At 38.9% G+C, this 14436-nt stretch overlaps 1 protein-coding gene across 12 annotated transcripts in view; it reads left to right on the top strand.

Annotated features, from left to right (window-relative positions):
- The window catches only part of TENM3 (teneurin transmembrane protein 3), a 721265-nt gene that overhangs the window by 330730 nt on the left and 376099 nt on the right, over nucleotides 1-14436 (top strand). For 5 of the 12 annotated variants that reach the window (XM_060246485.1, XM_060246482.1, XM_060246483.1 and 2 more), the window contains one exon: nucleotides 11088-11180. The exons of the other annotated variants lie outside the window; for them this stretch is intronic. In XM_060246485.1, coding sequence (XP_060102468.1) covers nucleotides 11088-11180 — 93 coding nt within the window. The remainder of the gene's footprint in view (nucleotides 1-11087; nucleotides 11181-14436) is intronic. 12 annotated transcript variants of the gene reach the window in all.

The following is a 14436-nucleotide window of genomic DNA, read 5'->3' as shown; positions in this document are numbered from 1 at the left end:
AGAAAGTGCTTTCAATACATTTTCAGTACTTGCGCAAATCCATTTTTGTGTAGTAGAAACCTGCTATAATGTTTAATGTTTCATTCTGCTGAGCATTTCTGTATTTTTCATTGTGTCTTGATTTAATGAAAGCCTAGTTGGCCAGGTTTTATTTTTTATTTTTGTTTTCATTGAGACTGAGGCAAATCACAATAACATGTATTTTCCATCCTTCTTCCCACTATTTTTTTATATAAACAGTGTACATATACATATACAGCTTGCCCTAAAAATCCCATCTCATCCCATGAAAGTTAGTTTAAATGTGTGACTGGCCAATAAAATCCCTATGCCCAGTATATTTCATCTCTCATAGGAAAGATATCCTCTGAGCTGAAATACTGGCTTCTATTAAGACTTAAATAGCATGTCTTGAGTTTTGAATGGTTGACTAGTATAATGAGAACTAATGAAGTGTAGTACTAGGAAACGAAGCTACAAATTCAGTTTGAGAGGAGTGGCTGTCATTCATTAGTAGAACACCTGTTTTACATGTAGAACTTCCATGACATTTACAGTTCAAAGGACAGGTAGAAGGTGATGTCAGAGTCCTCTGCCTGGGACTCTCTCGAGCTGCTGCCAGTTAGAGCAGACATTTATGCATGATAGATCAGTGACCAGCTCAGTATAAGGCAGTGTCTTGTGCTTACAGCCTCCGTTTCTCTCCTGAAATAATATTGTTGTACTTGAAAAGAGGAGTTGGCAAATATTATAACAAGATAATAAATGTATGTTTAGCTTTTTCAACATGTTAAAACCTTTAGATATATGTGGTGTGAATAAAAATATCTTTCTCTCTCTCTCTCTCTGCATGTGTATGTGTATATATATGTGTGTGTGTCTGTGTGTCTGTCTGTCTATGTTCAAATGTTTGTATTAGTCAGTATGTCTTGGGCTCACTGGCTGCTGATTTCCCGCAATGGATGGTCTATTATGTTTCTCCCATTTTTAGTAAAGCTTCAAACAGTCAGAAAAAAAGATCACATAACATGTTCCATCCATAAAATACAAATTGTATCCAGGAGGGTAGCTCTGTTAGTCTGAATTAGTACAACAAAGTTAGAGTCCAATGGCACCTTGAAGACCGACAAAGTTTTATTCAGGGTGCAACCTCTTGTATGCACACACACTTCTTCAGAAAGAATGGAACATTCCACACCAAAATGAATTACAAACCATAAGAAATAGAATTTCTGATATCTGACTTTGCCATCAAACTCTGCCATTTTTTTCTCACCCGTAACCATTTCAGAATTTGGCAATGAACTATTCTTCCAGATCATTGGTACAGCCATGGGCACCTGCATAACCCCACAATATGCTAACATTTTTATGGCTGACTTGGAGCAACACTCCCTAGACTCCCACCCACTTGCACCTACATTACATTGATGAGATTCTTATTATCCGAACACATAGTAAAGAAGCCCTGGACGCATTCCACGAGGCATTCAATGATTTTCACCCCACCATCAAATTATCTATGCAAGAAATCCATTTTCTGGACACAACTGTAAAAATACACAATGGGTGTATAGACACTACCTAATACCAGAAACCTATTGACATACCTATATACCTTCAGCTACTATCCTAAACATACCAAGTGATCCATCCAGGGTCTACACTACAGTCACATTTGGTCCAATCCTGCAGAAAGAGAATCTACCACAAACCTTTTTGGAACTAAAGTATCTACCTGGTGAAGTCAGGAAACAGATTGACAAAGCCTGAATGGTACCCAGAGAAAACCAGTTACAAGACAGACCCAAAAAAGACAAAAAGAGACACCACTAGTGGTCACACACAACTCTCAACTCAGAACAGTTCTACACATAATTACTTATAACCTCTACTGGACAATGACAACTTTCTTTCACAAGTACTGGGGTACAAGCCTTTTCTTGCACACAGACAACCCCTGTCAGTCTCAAACAACTCTTCACCCACAATAATGCAACGTGTATTTTGAGCAGACGCTGGCACCAGAATTTGCAGTAAACTCAAATGCCAACTTTGCTGCCACATTCACCCAGACAACATAATCACTGAACCTAACAACATCAACTACATCATCTCAGGCTCATTCGTTTGCTCATCTTCTAACACTGTATATGCCATTAAGTGCCAACAATGCCCTTTGGTTGTCTACATAGAACAAACAGGTCAACCACACTTTTAAGCATCATGGGATTAGCCAATGGAGTTCCCATAACTGGCTATCAGGGATGCCTTTTTTTGCCTGTTTTGTGATGTCATGGTGGAGGTTGGTTAAATAGACCTGGTTGTTGACTGTGTAGGCCATTAACTAGTTTGACAGGAATTTGGTGGGCTGATCAGGATAGGTAGGGATGATGGAATAGCCATCATTGACTGTATGGGCAGATGGGAAGCAGTAGTCCTTGGTGCTGAGCTACCTCTTTCCAAAACTGGTAGTGGCTGTGTGGCACATCAGGTGAGGGGTTGGGGCTGAGCACCTCTTGGTATATATTCTGCAGGCATTGATATTCCTGGCAGAAGATGCTGACTGTGCTTGGACTCAGGGTGGGTCTGCCAGAAAAGGCATCTGGGGCGCACTGTGTAGCACAGCCCACCCTTTTACAATATTATTATATTTAATGATGATGTAGATAATTTTAAATAAATAAACTAGTTAAACCCAAGCTGTTGTCTCATGACTTCATTGAAGGGAGCCTGCGGCAATATATTAATTATTGGAGGGCATTCCAGGCATCTGACTGGAAAAGAAGGATGTCAAAACATCCTTTTGTTTAATAATCAAAACATGTTGAATTATATCATGATTCTATATGATGCAGAAGTATCTTAATTTGATATCCAGTTTTTTTAAAAAATGATAGATATACAGCATTGAGTGTATCCTCATTCACTGACTGGAACAATTTTAGAATGATTTAAATACTGCCAAGTTGCTATACTAAATGATATCAGGCTCTTAAAATACTAGCTAGTCATCAACGTTTCCTCGATAATTTCACTGAAGATCTTTTTTTTCACATGCTTTTAGCAACAATTTGCATCTGCAAAAAGAAAAGTATGATTGCTTAACATTAACGCATGTTGAACCTAACAAGTGCAAAGCAAAATACTAACAGAAGATCAGTGTTGAGAATAACATATTAAACACCTGCCATTGTCTGAAATTTCTATTGGTACCATGTCAGTGTCACAAGAGTATCAAATTCCCAATAAAAAACTGTGAAGATTCAACTACACCTAGTTCACCTAGATAAAGGTGCTGGGAAGATTAATTAACAGAGGTGCAGCAACACCATATTGAGCACTAACACAGTTTAACCTGCACCATGTATGTGTTACTAACCAGGTTTTCTGTGTTGTCATATAAGAGAATATTGTTTTGGTGAAGGTTTTGACTGATCTTAATAGAGTACTTCAGTGTTAGTGATTATTTGAAAAGGCACGCTTACTCTCAAAGAGTCATCAGAACTTGCATGTTCTTCTTAGTCATAGCTCCGATTTTGTAAGTGTATTGAATGCACTGTGAGACCTCAGAAGCTATAAAATAGACTCTAGTCAAGTTGTAGGGCAGGATATTGGGGGCAATACAAGGCTAAGTGCAAAGGCAAAGCAGAGATGGGACTGGGAGAAATGCAACGAAGTGAGGCAGAGAGAAGAAAAATCAAAAGCAGGTGTAGAGCAAGGGCAGCCTGACCTGGAAGCTCTTACGGGAGTCATCATGTTTTATCACATGACCAGCAAAGGAAGCCTCTTGAATAACAACAGTTGGCCCTCATGTTAAGTCATGTGATAAGACATGACTTAACATGTGGGCCAACTGTTGTCATTCGAAAGGTTTCCTTTGCTGGTCTGCTTGGTTTCCCTGATTTCTTTCCCAGGATTAAAACCTACTGAGTTCAGCAGAGCAGGATTCTATTGCAATAAGTGACACACACACACAGTTTCAAGGCAGGTTTTCACCTAACATAAAACTGCCATTCTTCCAGTAGAATTTGCTTTTATTGATGCTTCTTGTGAGAACCTCCTAGAAAAATAAAGGGGTGGAACTGGGAATGCCTAAATTTAAAGCCCAAACTGGATGTCTATAAGATGTCTAAAAATTGAAACTTCACTGGAATTAATGAATGGTATTGAAGTATTCAGCATTATGGAGCTGTTCCAGTGAATTGTCAAGTTTATACTGGAACAAAATAAACAAGGAATAAACTAAGGATTCTATTTTGTTGTGGATTCATATTTTCTTTCTGTCATGAGTCTGCTTCTGTGTATTGCATTTTTTGGTTTCTGAAAAGCTCCATGCTGAATCATTCTAGTGAGAATACCTTTTTAGCATAATTTTGCACACCATGCTATCTTCAGAGTTGGAACATTAAGGACTATGGAAACACAGCTGTGTCTGATTGTTAGGCATCTATGTGTATATTTTGTGTATGCTTTTAAGTGAGCCCTCACAAACTAATATCTGCTCCCCCCATCAAGGTCTGTATGGGAGGGGCCTCAGTTCTAGTTCTCTGTACATAGGTTGTAGTTTCAAGTGTGTGTGAAGCAATAAAGAAGCCTGTTGCTGAAGCTGCCAGAGTCTCCTGTGTGCTAACTGGATAGGAAAGCTTAATCCTACACATCAGACCTAGAGGATACTACGGTGACCTTTCTTCTTTACCTAAGTGAAAGCTGCTTAAATGTTGTCAAACCTTTGCTCATTTTCAGTTAGTTGGACAAAACATTCAAAATGAAACCGAAATCAGCAAAGGTACTGAGATTCAAGCAAAGCTAGTCATCGTGTGTATAATAATTTCACACTGCATCTGTGAGAATAAAATGGATAAAAGAGCACTCTACCCTGCTTTAGTTGAAAAGATGATTCCTCCAGAATATGAATATAATATATATAAAACACTAATAGGTAAAGGAAAGACAGCAAAGGGAATAATACCAAAATATAGTGATTGTACAGCTGTAAAAATAAAGCATAGCTACCAAAATCTGAACACTAAGTATGAACATCTTGTGGGAGAAAAGTAAAGGAAACTGGAATTTGGATCTGCAGAAACTTTTTTGTATAGGGTGTTGTCTGTACTGAAGTATTTAATCATTTCTGTTGTACCAATCTAGTCACAGAGTCACATTGATGCCTTAAATTGATGAACTAAGAGACCCGTCCTTGACCTCTGCCCATTTAATAGCAACACTTAACCAGATGTTGAAGTTTGACTCCATTAAAAGTTGATTTCCTTAAATCAAACATTTGTTAGCCGGAGATTACTAACAGTGTATATTTTAATAACTTTTAAAAAAATCTACACTGATCCTTTTAACACATCTTTGGTTGTGTTTCCCAGTATTTTGGTCCTAGAAATGCAATTCTGTTGCATTGAGTTTTCATTCTTAATGTCCTCTTGTATGTGCTAAGCCAGGGGTGTCAAACATGTGGCCCGGGGCCAAATCAGGCCCCCGAGCAGCTGGTTGTCATCTGCTTCCTTCTCCCACTCTCTTGCTTCCTTCTGCATCACAGCTTGCTTTGCCAGGCTTGCTCAATCACACAGGAGCTACAGAGCAAAACCTCTATTGGTTGAGGCTCCTCCCTTGGGGAGGAAGAGGGTGAAGGAGAGCTTGCTTTCCACGTTTTCTCAATTGCACAGCAGAGCTACTGAGCCAAGCCTCTCTTCCTTTTATCGGCTGAGGCTCCTCCCCCTCCTCATCCCTTGGGGAGGGAAAGAGCCAGAGCTTCCTTTGTGCAGTTCTTCAATCACATGGGAGAGATACAAAATCTTTAATTGTGTTTGTATCCTTTATAACGTTTATATCTCTGCTACTTAGCATCACATTTTATGACACATTTGGGCTGGCCCGACAAGGTCTCATTTATGTCAGATCTGGCCCTCATAACAAATGAGTTTGACACCCCTGTGCTAAGCCATTACTAATAGTGGCCTCAGCTTTGGTTGGAACAAGGAGCTTTTTTGAATTGAAGAGGGAAAAAACCTGCAGAAAGACAGAGAGTTCTTTTTAATGTGTTGGATATGTCCAGCTTTTTCAGTATGCAGAAACAATATTGAACACCCTAAACTGCATATCTGATTTTCCACAAGAGTGCAACCTCAACCAGAACAGACTATGTCCCATTTATGAACTTGCCAGGTTACATATGTCAGTATGATATTAAGACACTTACCAGATCAGGTTCTGATCTTAAAGGAGCAACAAGTAGATAAGCAGAGAAGAATGTTTAAAACACCTCAATTCAGAAACAAGTCTAAGGCCAATAAGTGCTGCAGTTCTGGTTTCAATGTATTAAAATGAACATGTGTACAGTGTAAGGAAAAGGAAAGGTCCCTTGTGCAAGCACCAGTCGTTTCCAACTCTGGGGTGACGTTTTCACGGCAGACTTTTTATGGGGTGGTTTGCCATTGCCTTCCCCAGTCATCTACACTTTCCCCCCAGCAAGCTGGGTACTCATTCCGACCTCGGAAGGATGGAAGGCTGAGTCAACCTGAGCCGCCTACCTGAAACCAGCTTCCACTGGGATCAAACTCAGTTCATGAGCAGAGAGTTCCGACTGCAGTATTGCAGCTTTACCACTCTGTGCCACAAGGCTGTAAATATTCCCATAATAAGCTATGTTGAAAATTACAGAGTGAGGAAGAATAACAACTGTATTGACTAACATTTGACTGGAAATCTGGTAAAAGACTCCCCAAAATATCTTTGAATTTCTTCTGTGCAGAGACTTTCCTTTTTATTGGATTCTAGTTTGCTAAGCTGTTAGGAGTGGCATACTTGCTCCAGTAAATGTATCAGGGGTTGCAGCCAGGCCCCTGTCCCTTCCCCCATGTCTCCAGCCCTAGTCTTCTACCAGGTGCTAGCCACTGGCTGGCAACCCTAACTGTAAACAAGCAAAACAAAGTTTGAGTCCACTGGCACCTATAAGACTAACGAAGTTTTACTCATGGTGTAAGCTATGTGCAAGCACACTTCATAAGATACATTGAAATGGTTTCCTTAAGCCTTATTTATAGGGGGTAAGGTGGGAAGTTGCAGTCAGGAATGGCCACTTAGAAGCAAAATGCATAAGTGCTGGGTGATTATAGCTGAGATTGGATGCAAGAAAGATCCATGAATGGCAGTAAATGAGCATACATATACAAAGAGTTAAACAGATATGAGAACAAGGTTTGAGTCCAGCAGCACTTACAACTGAAATAAAGTTCAATTCTGGATACAAGCAAGAGCAGTGAGAGACTTACTAGTATGTACACTCCTGTTTCATTGAAAAAGATTTTCTCAAATATTACATATAGGTGTGGGGTGGGAGTTAGTTGCCAGGAAGAGCTAATAAGAGTCAGGATGCCTAAGTTTGAGAGCCAGTTTGGTGTTGTGGTTAAGTGCGCAGACTCTTATCTGGGAGAACCAGGTTTGATTCCCCACTCCTCCACTCGCTGCTGCTGGAATAGCCTTGGGTCAGCCATAGCTCTCACAAGAGTTGTCCTTGAAAGGGCAGCTTCTGTGAGAACTCTCTTAGCCCCACCCAGCTCACAGGGTGTCTGTTGTGGGGGAGGAAGATAAAGGAGATGATGAGCTGCTCTGAGACTCTGAGACTCATAGTGGAGGTCAAAATATAAATCCAATGTCTAAGAAACTGAGCAATAAATACAGCTAAGATTTGAATAACATGTTACAGGGGTGGCCAACGGTAGCTCTCCAGATGTTTTTGCCTACAACTCCCATCAGCTTCAGCCATTGGCCATGCTGGCTGGGGCTGATGGGAGTTGTAGGCAAAAAACATCTGGAGAGCTACCGTTGGCCACCCCTAACATATTAGGTAAGTTATGTAATTAGCAGCAAATTGATATACAGATAATGGAATTAGCAACTGATGTGAGAACTAAGTTTGAGTCCAGTGTCACCTTTAATTCCCAACAAAGTTTTATTTCTGGGTATAAGTGAGAACTGACTGACTTAGCATGTGTAATGAGATAAGAAGCCAATATAGATAGATCCAAGTTGGCAGCCGTGTTGGTCTGAAGCAATAGAACAAAGTAAGAGTCAAATTGCACCCGTAAGACCAAGATCTGCAGGGGACGTGTGTGGAGCACAAGCTGCTGTATATGGAGGCAGATGGCTGGAACTCAACTAAGAACAGGGTGGCCAACGGTAGCTCTCCAGATTTTTTTTTGCCTGCAACTCCCATCAGCCCCAGCCATTGGCCATGCTGCTGGGGCTGATGGGAGTTGTAGGCAGAAAACATCTGGAGAGCTACCATTGGCCACCCCTGTTTTAGAATGTAAGCTTTTGTGTAAGAATATTCAGAATGTAAGCTTTCGTGTGCTAGAAGCGCACTTCATCAGACAATAGGATGGAATGTCAAGCAATCCTAAATATAGAGAGAGTGGGCAGTGAATTAGTATGCAAAATCATGGAAATGTTTGTTAGCAGAATAAAAGAAGCACAATTTGGAGTCTGGTGATTGTTAGTTTATGACTGATTTCGCACTCACCTTACGCCACTCTCACATTCGTCTTCTCAGCATGGCTTCTTTCCAATTTGACACTATCTGCCTCAGGGCTGCAGCAAGCGTTGCTGTTTTCGCACAGCAAACAGAAACTGGTTCTTAGCAGTTTCTGTTTGCTGCATGAAAATACTGACACTTGCTGCAGCCCTGGGGTAGATAGTGTGAAATCAGAAGGAAGCCACGCTGAGAAGACGAATGTGAGAGTGGCGTAAGGTGAGTGTGAAATTGGTCTATGTTAACTGGGCTGCATCAGCAAGGGGGCAATATAAGTCAGAATAGCACATTGATGTCTATGTAAAGTGCCATAAACAAGAGTCTGTTGTGATGTTAGCTCTGGGTTTAAAATTAGGGAATTAGTTTCTCAAGAGGTTTAATTTAAACATGTAACACACATATAAACATCATTCTCGTTTGCCATTAGAAAAAAAAAGTACATTAAAATATAGCGGAAGATGGGTTAGTATATGTAATTAGATAATCAGCCAATATTCCTTATTTGAGTATGTCAATACAAAAAAACATTATTCTCATACACTATTCTAAAAAAAAAAAATACATTGGAATATTGTGGATATATAGCTATGCTCAGTGAGAGTGGGTTTAGCATGAGAAAAAAACCCCAATATCCCTGTTCAGTCCTGGGGAGGTATTTTTTTCCAAGTTTCATAATAATTTGTATTCAGCAATTTCTCTCTCCATTCTGTTCTTGAAGTTCCTTTGCAATAAAACAGCTACTTTGAGGTCACCCATTGAATGCTCTGGAAGATTAACATGTTCTCCCACAGGTTTCTCAGTTCTGTAATTCCTAATGACAGATTAGTGTCTATTTATCCTTTGGCATAGGGTTTGTCCTGTTTGCCCTATGTAGAGAACTGAAGGGCATTGTTGGCATTTAATGGCATATGTAATATTGGGAGATGAACAAGTGAATGAGCCTGAGATGATGTAGTTAATGTTGTTATGTCCAGTGATTGTGTTGTCTGGGTGTATGTGGTAGCAAAGTTGGCACTTGGGTTTACTGCAAGCTCTGGTACCGGTGTCCATGCTCAGATGAGATGTTGTATTGTTGTGGGTGAGGAGTTGTTTGAGATTAGGGGGCTATCTGTGTGCAAAAAAAAGTTTACCCCCCAGTACTTTTGAAGGAGAGCTGTCACTGTCCAATAGAGGTTGTAAGTTGTTGATGATACATTGAACTGTTTTCAGTTGAGAGTTGTGTGTGACCACTAGTGGTGTTCTATTATTGTCTTTTTTGGGTCTGTCTTATAATAGGTTTTCTCTGGGTATCATTTGGCTTTGTTAATCTGTTTCCTGACTTCATCACGTGGGTACTTTAGTTCCAAAAAGGTTTGTTGTAGATCCCTCAGGTGAGAATCTCTGTAAGTAGGATTGGAGCAATATGTCTTTTTGAAGCCAACATGCCGGTTAACACTTGGGCATTGTTCTGAGTTTTGTAATAAATTGTAATTCAGAAATCCCCCATTCATGTCTGTTTCTAAAATTTCTTTGCAATAAAACAGGCATTTTGAGGTCACCCATTAAGTGTCTTGAAAGGTTGAAGTGTTCTCTTACTGGTTTGTAGTTCTTGTGTTTCTTGATTTGTCCATTTATCTTTTGGCATAGAGTTTGGCCTGTTTGTCCTATGCATAGAACTAAAAGACATTGTTGGCATTTAATGGAATATACGATGTTGGAAGATGAGCAAGTAAATGAGCCTGAGATGAAGTAGTTGATGTTAAGGCCAGTGACTGAGTTGTCTGGATGTATGTGGCAGTAAAGTTGGCATCTGGGTTTATTACAAGGCCCGGTACCAGTTTCCATGTTCAAATTAGATGTATTACTGTGGATGAAGAGTTGTTTGAGATGGGGGGTTGTCTGCACAAGAAAAGATTTGCTCCCCAGTACTTGTGAAAGCGAACTGAACTTTATGTGACCACTAGTGGTATTCTGTTATTATCTCTTTTGGGTCTAAAGACAGAAATTCTTACCTGAAGGGATGTACAACAATTTTTTTGGAACGAAATTATCCACCTGATGAAGTCAAGAAACAGATCAACAAAGCCAGAGTGATACCCAGAGAAAACCTGTTGAAAGACAGGCCCAAAAGAGACAATAATTATTAAATACTATTTTAACAATTTAATAATTACTCTTTTGCTGAAATTTAGATTATAAAAAGGTAGGGATACTTCTTCAATAAATAAAATACTATCTATTTTATACCATTTCTTACTTTTGTAGCTTGCAGATTGCCTCAGGCATCTTGCATGGCAGGAAATCTTTTTTATTGGTTAAGGGCACTATGCTGTCTGTGAAATGTAACATATTCCTTTTATTTTTGTTTTGAACCAAAATGTGTTGGGCTCAGTTTTTGTATGGTTTTAATGGAATAAATGAGTCCTGTGGCTACTGTTTGTTTCTTTTTGTCAGGATGACATGGGGCTTTGAATAAAAGGTGGCATGTCCACTTTTAAAATGCCTTCAGTTTCCAAGAAGTTCTAGTCCCCTAAATGCAACTTTGATGTTATGATTTTCTCAACAGGGACTTCTGCCCAGCCCACCATATGTTGGAATACTGCATATCTTGATGAGGATCTGATCCTGATTGGAGATCCTGAATGCCACCAAAATACAAGTAAATAAAAGTAAAGATAATGCTATAATACAGATCAATAACAATTAACTCCTTCACATTTTCCAGAGCTTAGTAAAGTCTAATTAATTGTGGGGGGAAATGCTTCTGCACACAAACAGACCATTGAATATTACACTTACACAACAGTGATACCTTCTCTTGCTAGAAATTATTGTCATATGCGTGGTAATTCTGTGTGGAGTTACTCCAGTATAAGCACATGGAAATCAATTGACTGAGATCTGAGTAACTCCATTTGTTAGTAATATGATGATTTTGTAAGGTCCAGTTTGCAAGGTCATGCTAGATAATCCAAAATTACTCTTGGACCACCTAATCAGCAACCTTGAATTTAGCAACATTGGGTGTGTTCACATTACACTAAATAAAATCTAGTTGCAAAACACATTATTTAGTATAGTGTGAATGCACCCATTGGCAGAACAGAAGTTGGTAACTTGATTTTGGTATCCTAGTTACACCCAAGGTTAAGATGTGCTATTAAAAACAAAAATCTTTATTTCATATTCCTAAAGTGAGGGAGGATACATCCATTAGAATAATTTTATGTTGTGATATAATATCTAGTACACTATAATTAACCTTCTTTATTAACATAGACAACTACAGCCATTCAAATAAAATATACCAACAATGTATACAGTATTGCTATTTTTAAGTGATACATGACTAAAAACCTTGATCAGATGTATCTTCATAAATTAATGTGTGCTAGGCTTCAGAATAATAAACACTGCATAATTTGGAGTAGTGAAGAGGGTGATTCTTCTTCAAGTCAGTTTACACATTTGTATAGAGAAAGGGAGCTCATAAGTCAAAGGGAGTAGAAGCATAAAGCAAGTTAGAAATAACAGAGTCTTTTGACACTAAAGCAAAGATAATTAAGATTGGATATAAGCAGTTTCCAATTAAATGGCTGTCAGAATAGCTCAAAACATGCATGCAGTTCCACTTATGAGATGGGAAAATATTAGTCAGGTTGTAGAAAGATATCTGCAGTTAATTATCAGTAAAATGTCTTTAAAGTGTGGGGGAAAACTCAGCACACTTATTTTTGTGGTCTTTTTGAAAAATGTCTTCAATCAGAACTTCCTGCCCTCCAGCTACACTGCCAAGAGCTTTGTTTCTGATACATACTGAATTTGGCTTCCACAAACTCCCCACCAAGGACTGCATTCTGATTTCCAAAAACTGATCTGTTGATTTCAGGCTGTTCTCTCAATGGCTTGGATCAAACAGCATCTGACTGCACAAAAACCCAGATGTTTGCTACATTCTCCAGCTTCTAGAAGTTCCTTTCTAACTCCACCCTTTCTGACTCGAGGGAAGTTGATTCCCAGGATCACTGGCCTCACAATGTAATGTCTATCACACCATCTTTTAAATTGTCTTAACTTTTTAAAATAGTTATTGTATAACTGGTTTTTAATGTTTTGAAATTTTGATGTTACTCACCCTGAGCCCACTTTTAGGAAGGGTGGGACACAATCTAATAAAATAAATAAATAAAGGACATGTGGGTCAGGTGGCAGCAGGGAAAAGGAAGAAGTCTCCATCAGTAGAGCTCCCTTCCCATACTCCCCTTTGCCCTTGTGACAGTCTTTGTGGGTCTCATAATCCCAGCAATCAATTTTCCCACAGTCAGAAGGGCCTGGTGATAGTAGAATGTGGCAAAAATTCACGTCTACCAGCACCTTCCTTTGAGAGATTGCTGAATCTAACCTCCAGTATATATAGTTCTACAGCACTTTAAGGTAAGCATGTCTGGAAGTCATTGTGGACTGACTCAAATTGTGGAAGTTATTGTGGACTGACTCACTTGTTAAGAGAATCTCTTATCTAGGAAAAACATCTTTAGCTGGATAAACTTGCATAAATAGTATAGATGTTGTAAATTTTATAGACAGATTGATGGTTTATGAATTGAAAGTTATTAAATTTTCAGAATTTATTCGTTCAACAATATCTGCTTAAAATTCCATTCCCAGTTTGTTGAGCAACTGTTGTAGCAGTCATGTATCAATATTTTTCTTAATGTTGGGAATTGATTTTAATAATCTTAAATCTACACTGCACTCTTTAGCTTTTTTTTCTGAAGTCACAGAGAAAAGGAGTTGTGCACATTGAAAGATTGGTCTTTTTGACCCTAGAAGGATGGTTTGACTGATAATATAGTGTCTTTCAGAGTACATTAATGTTGCTACTACTTGATGCATGTTTACTTGAAAGTAGTTAATGGGGAACAGGTTACTAATCTCAGTGAAAAGATACGTGTTTAGGTGATGCGAGATTAGTGTTACTGGAAAATTCTATGCCTGTCTAGTCAGAAATAAAATCACTGTGTTCAATGGAGCTTATTCCTTGGATTTGCCGCCATAAAATGTTAAAGAACAAATTTAAGTATTTGTATCCCACTTTTCTCCAAAAATGACCCATACCTACTTACAAAAAATACATAAAGAAACCAGTGCACATCAGCCAGGGCTCTTGTGCCTTCCCCCAAACAACTATATCTCAGGGTGGGTCTAGGTGTAATAGAAGCATCCATATATTACTGATTTTTCTATTAAAAGCCTGTTATTTTCTAAGCATTGTCTAATTTTTATTGATTGCATCCCATTGTAAATTTTGTCTGTGCAAAGTCTTTCTCAGTATATCTCCTTAAAAATACTTAAATCTGTTTCGACAAGAAAGGGGCAACTCATATCTTGATGGAGCCACTCAGCCTGCAGAACTGGGGGGAGGGCACAAGAGCCCTGGTTACCCTGGTATAGCATGGAACTAGGCAAGTCATGTGATTTGGTTTCATATGGTGTTTGAGTTGAGTCTGAGTGGTAGTGAGGTGGAGAAGGAAGCCTAGGGAATCTTTATCTTGGGCCCATGGTATCTCTTGGCAGCCCTTCATCTTGATTTACAGATAAAGGAGTCAAGCTGGTAGAAGAGTAGCAGTTAGTTAAACTTCTGGAGAAATGAGGGGTCTTTTTTTATTAATGGAATAAATTCAAGTATCTTTCAACTCTTTCCATTATGTTTGTGTTTTAATTGATAATGTAATCAAAGAACTTATAAGCAGAAATCTAACATGATTCAATCAAGTTATTTCCTGTTTTACTACAAAAAGGTTAATATGTACAAAAATTGATGGTTGGTAACTGGCAGACATTAGGATATTTTGTGGTCTGGCACTCTGATTTAGGGACATAAAAGATTAAACCTTTTTTTTGGTGGGGGAAGG

This window comes from Heteronotia binoei, chromosome 9 (genome assembly GCF_032191835.1).
Source record: "Heteronotia binoei isolate CCM8104 ecotype False Entrance Well chromosome 9, APGP_CSIRO_Hbin_v1, whole genome shotgun sequence".
Classification (NCBI taxonomy): domain Eukaryota; kingdom Metazoa; phylum Chordata; class Lepidosauria; order Squamata; family Gekkonidae; genus Heteronotia; species Heteronotia binoei.
Note: the sequence above shows the minus strand (reverse complement) of the source record. Positions and strands in the feature narration are given on the sequence as shown.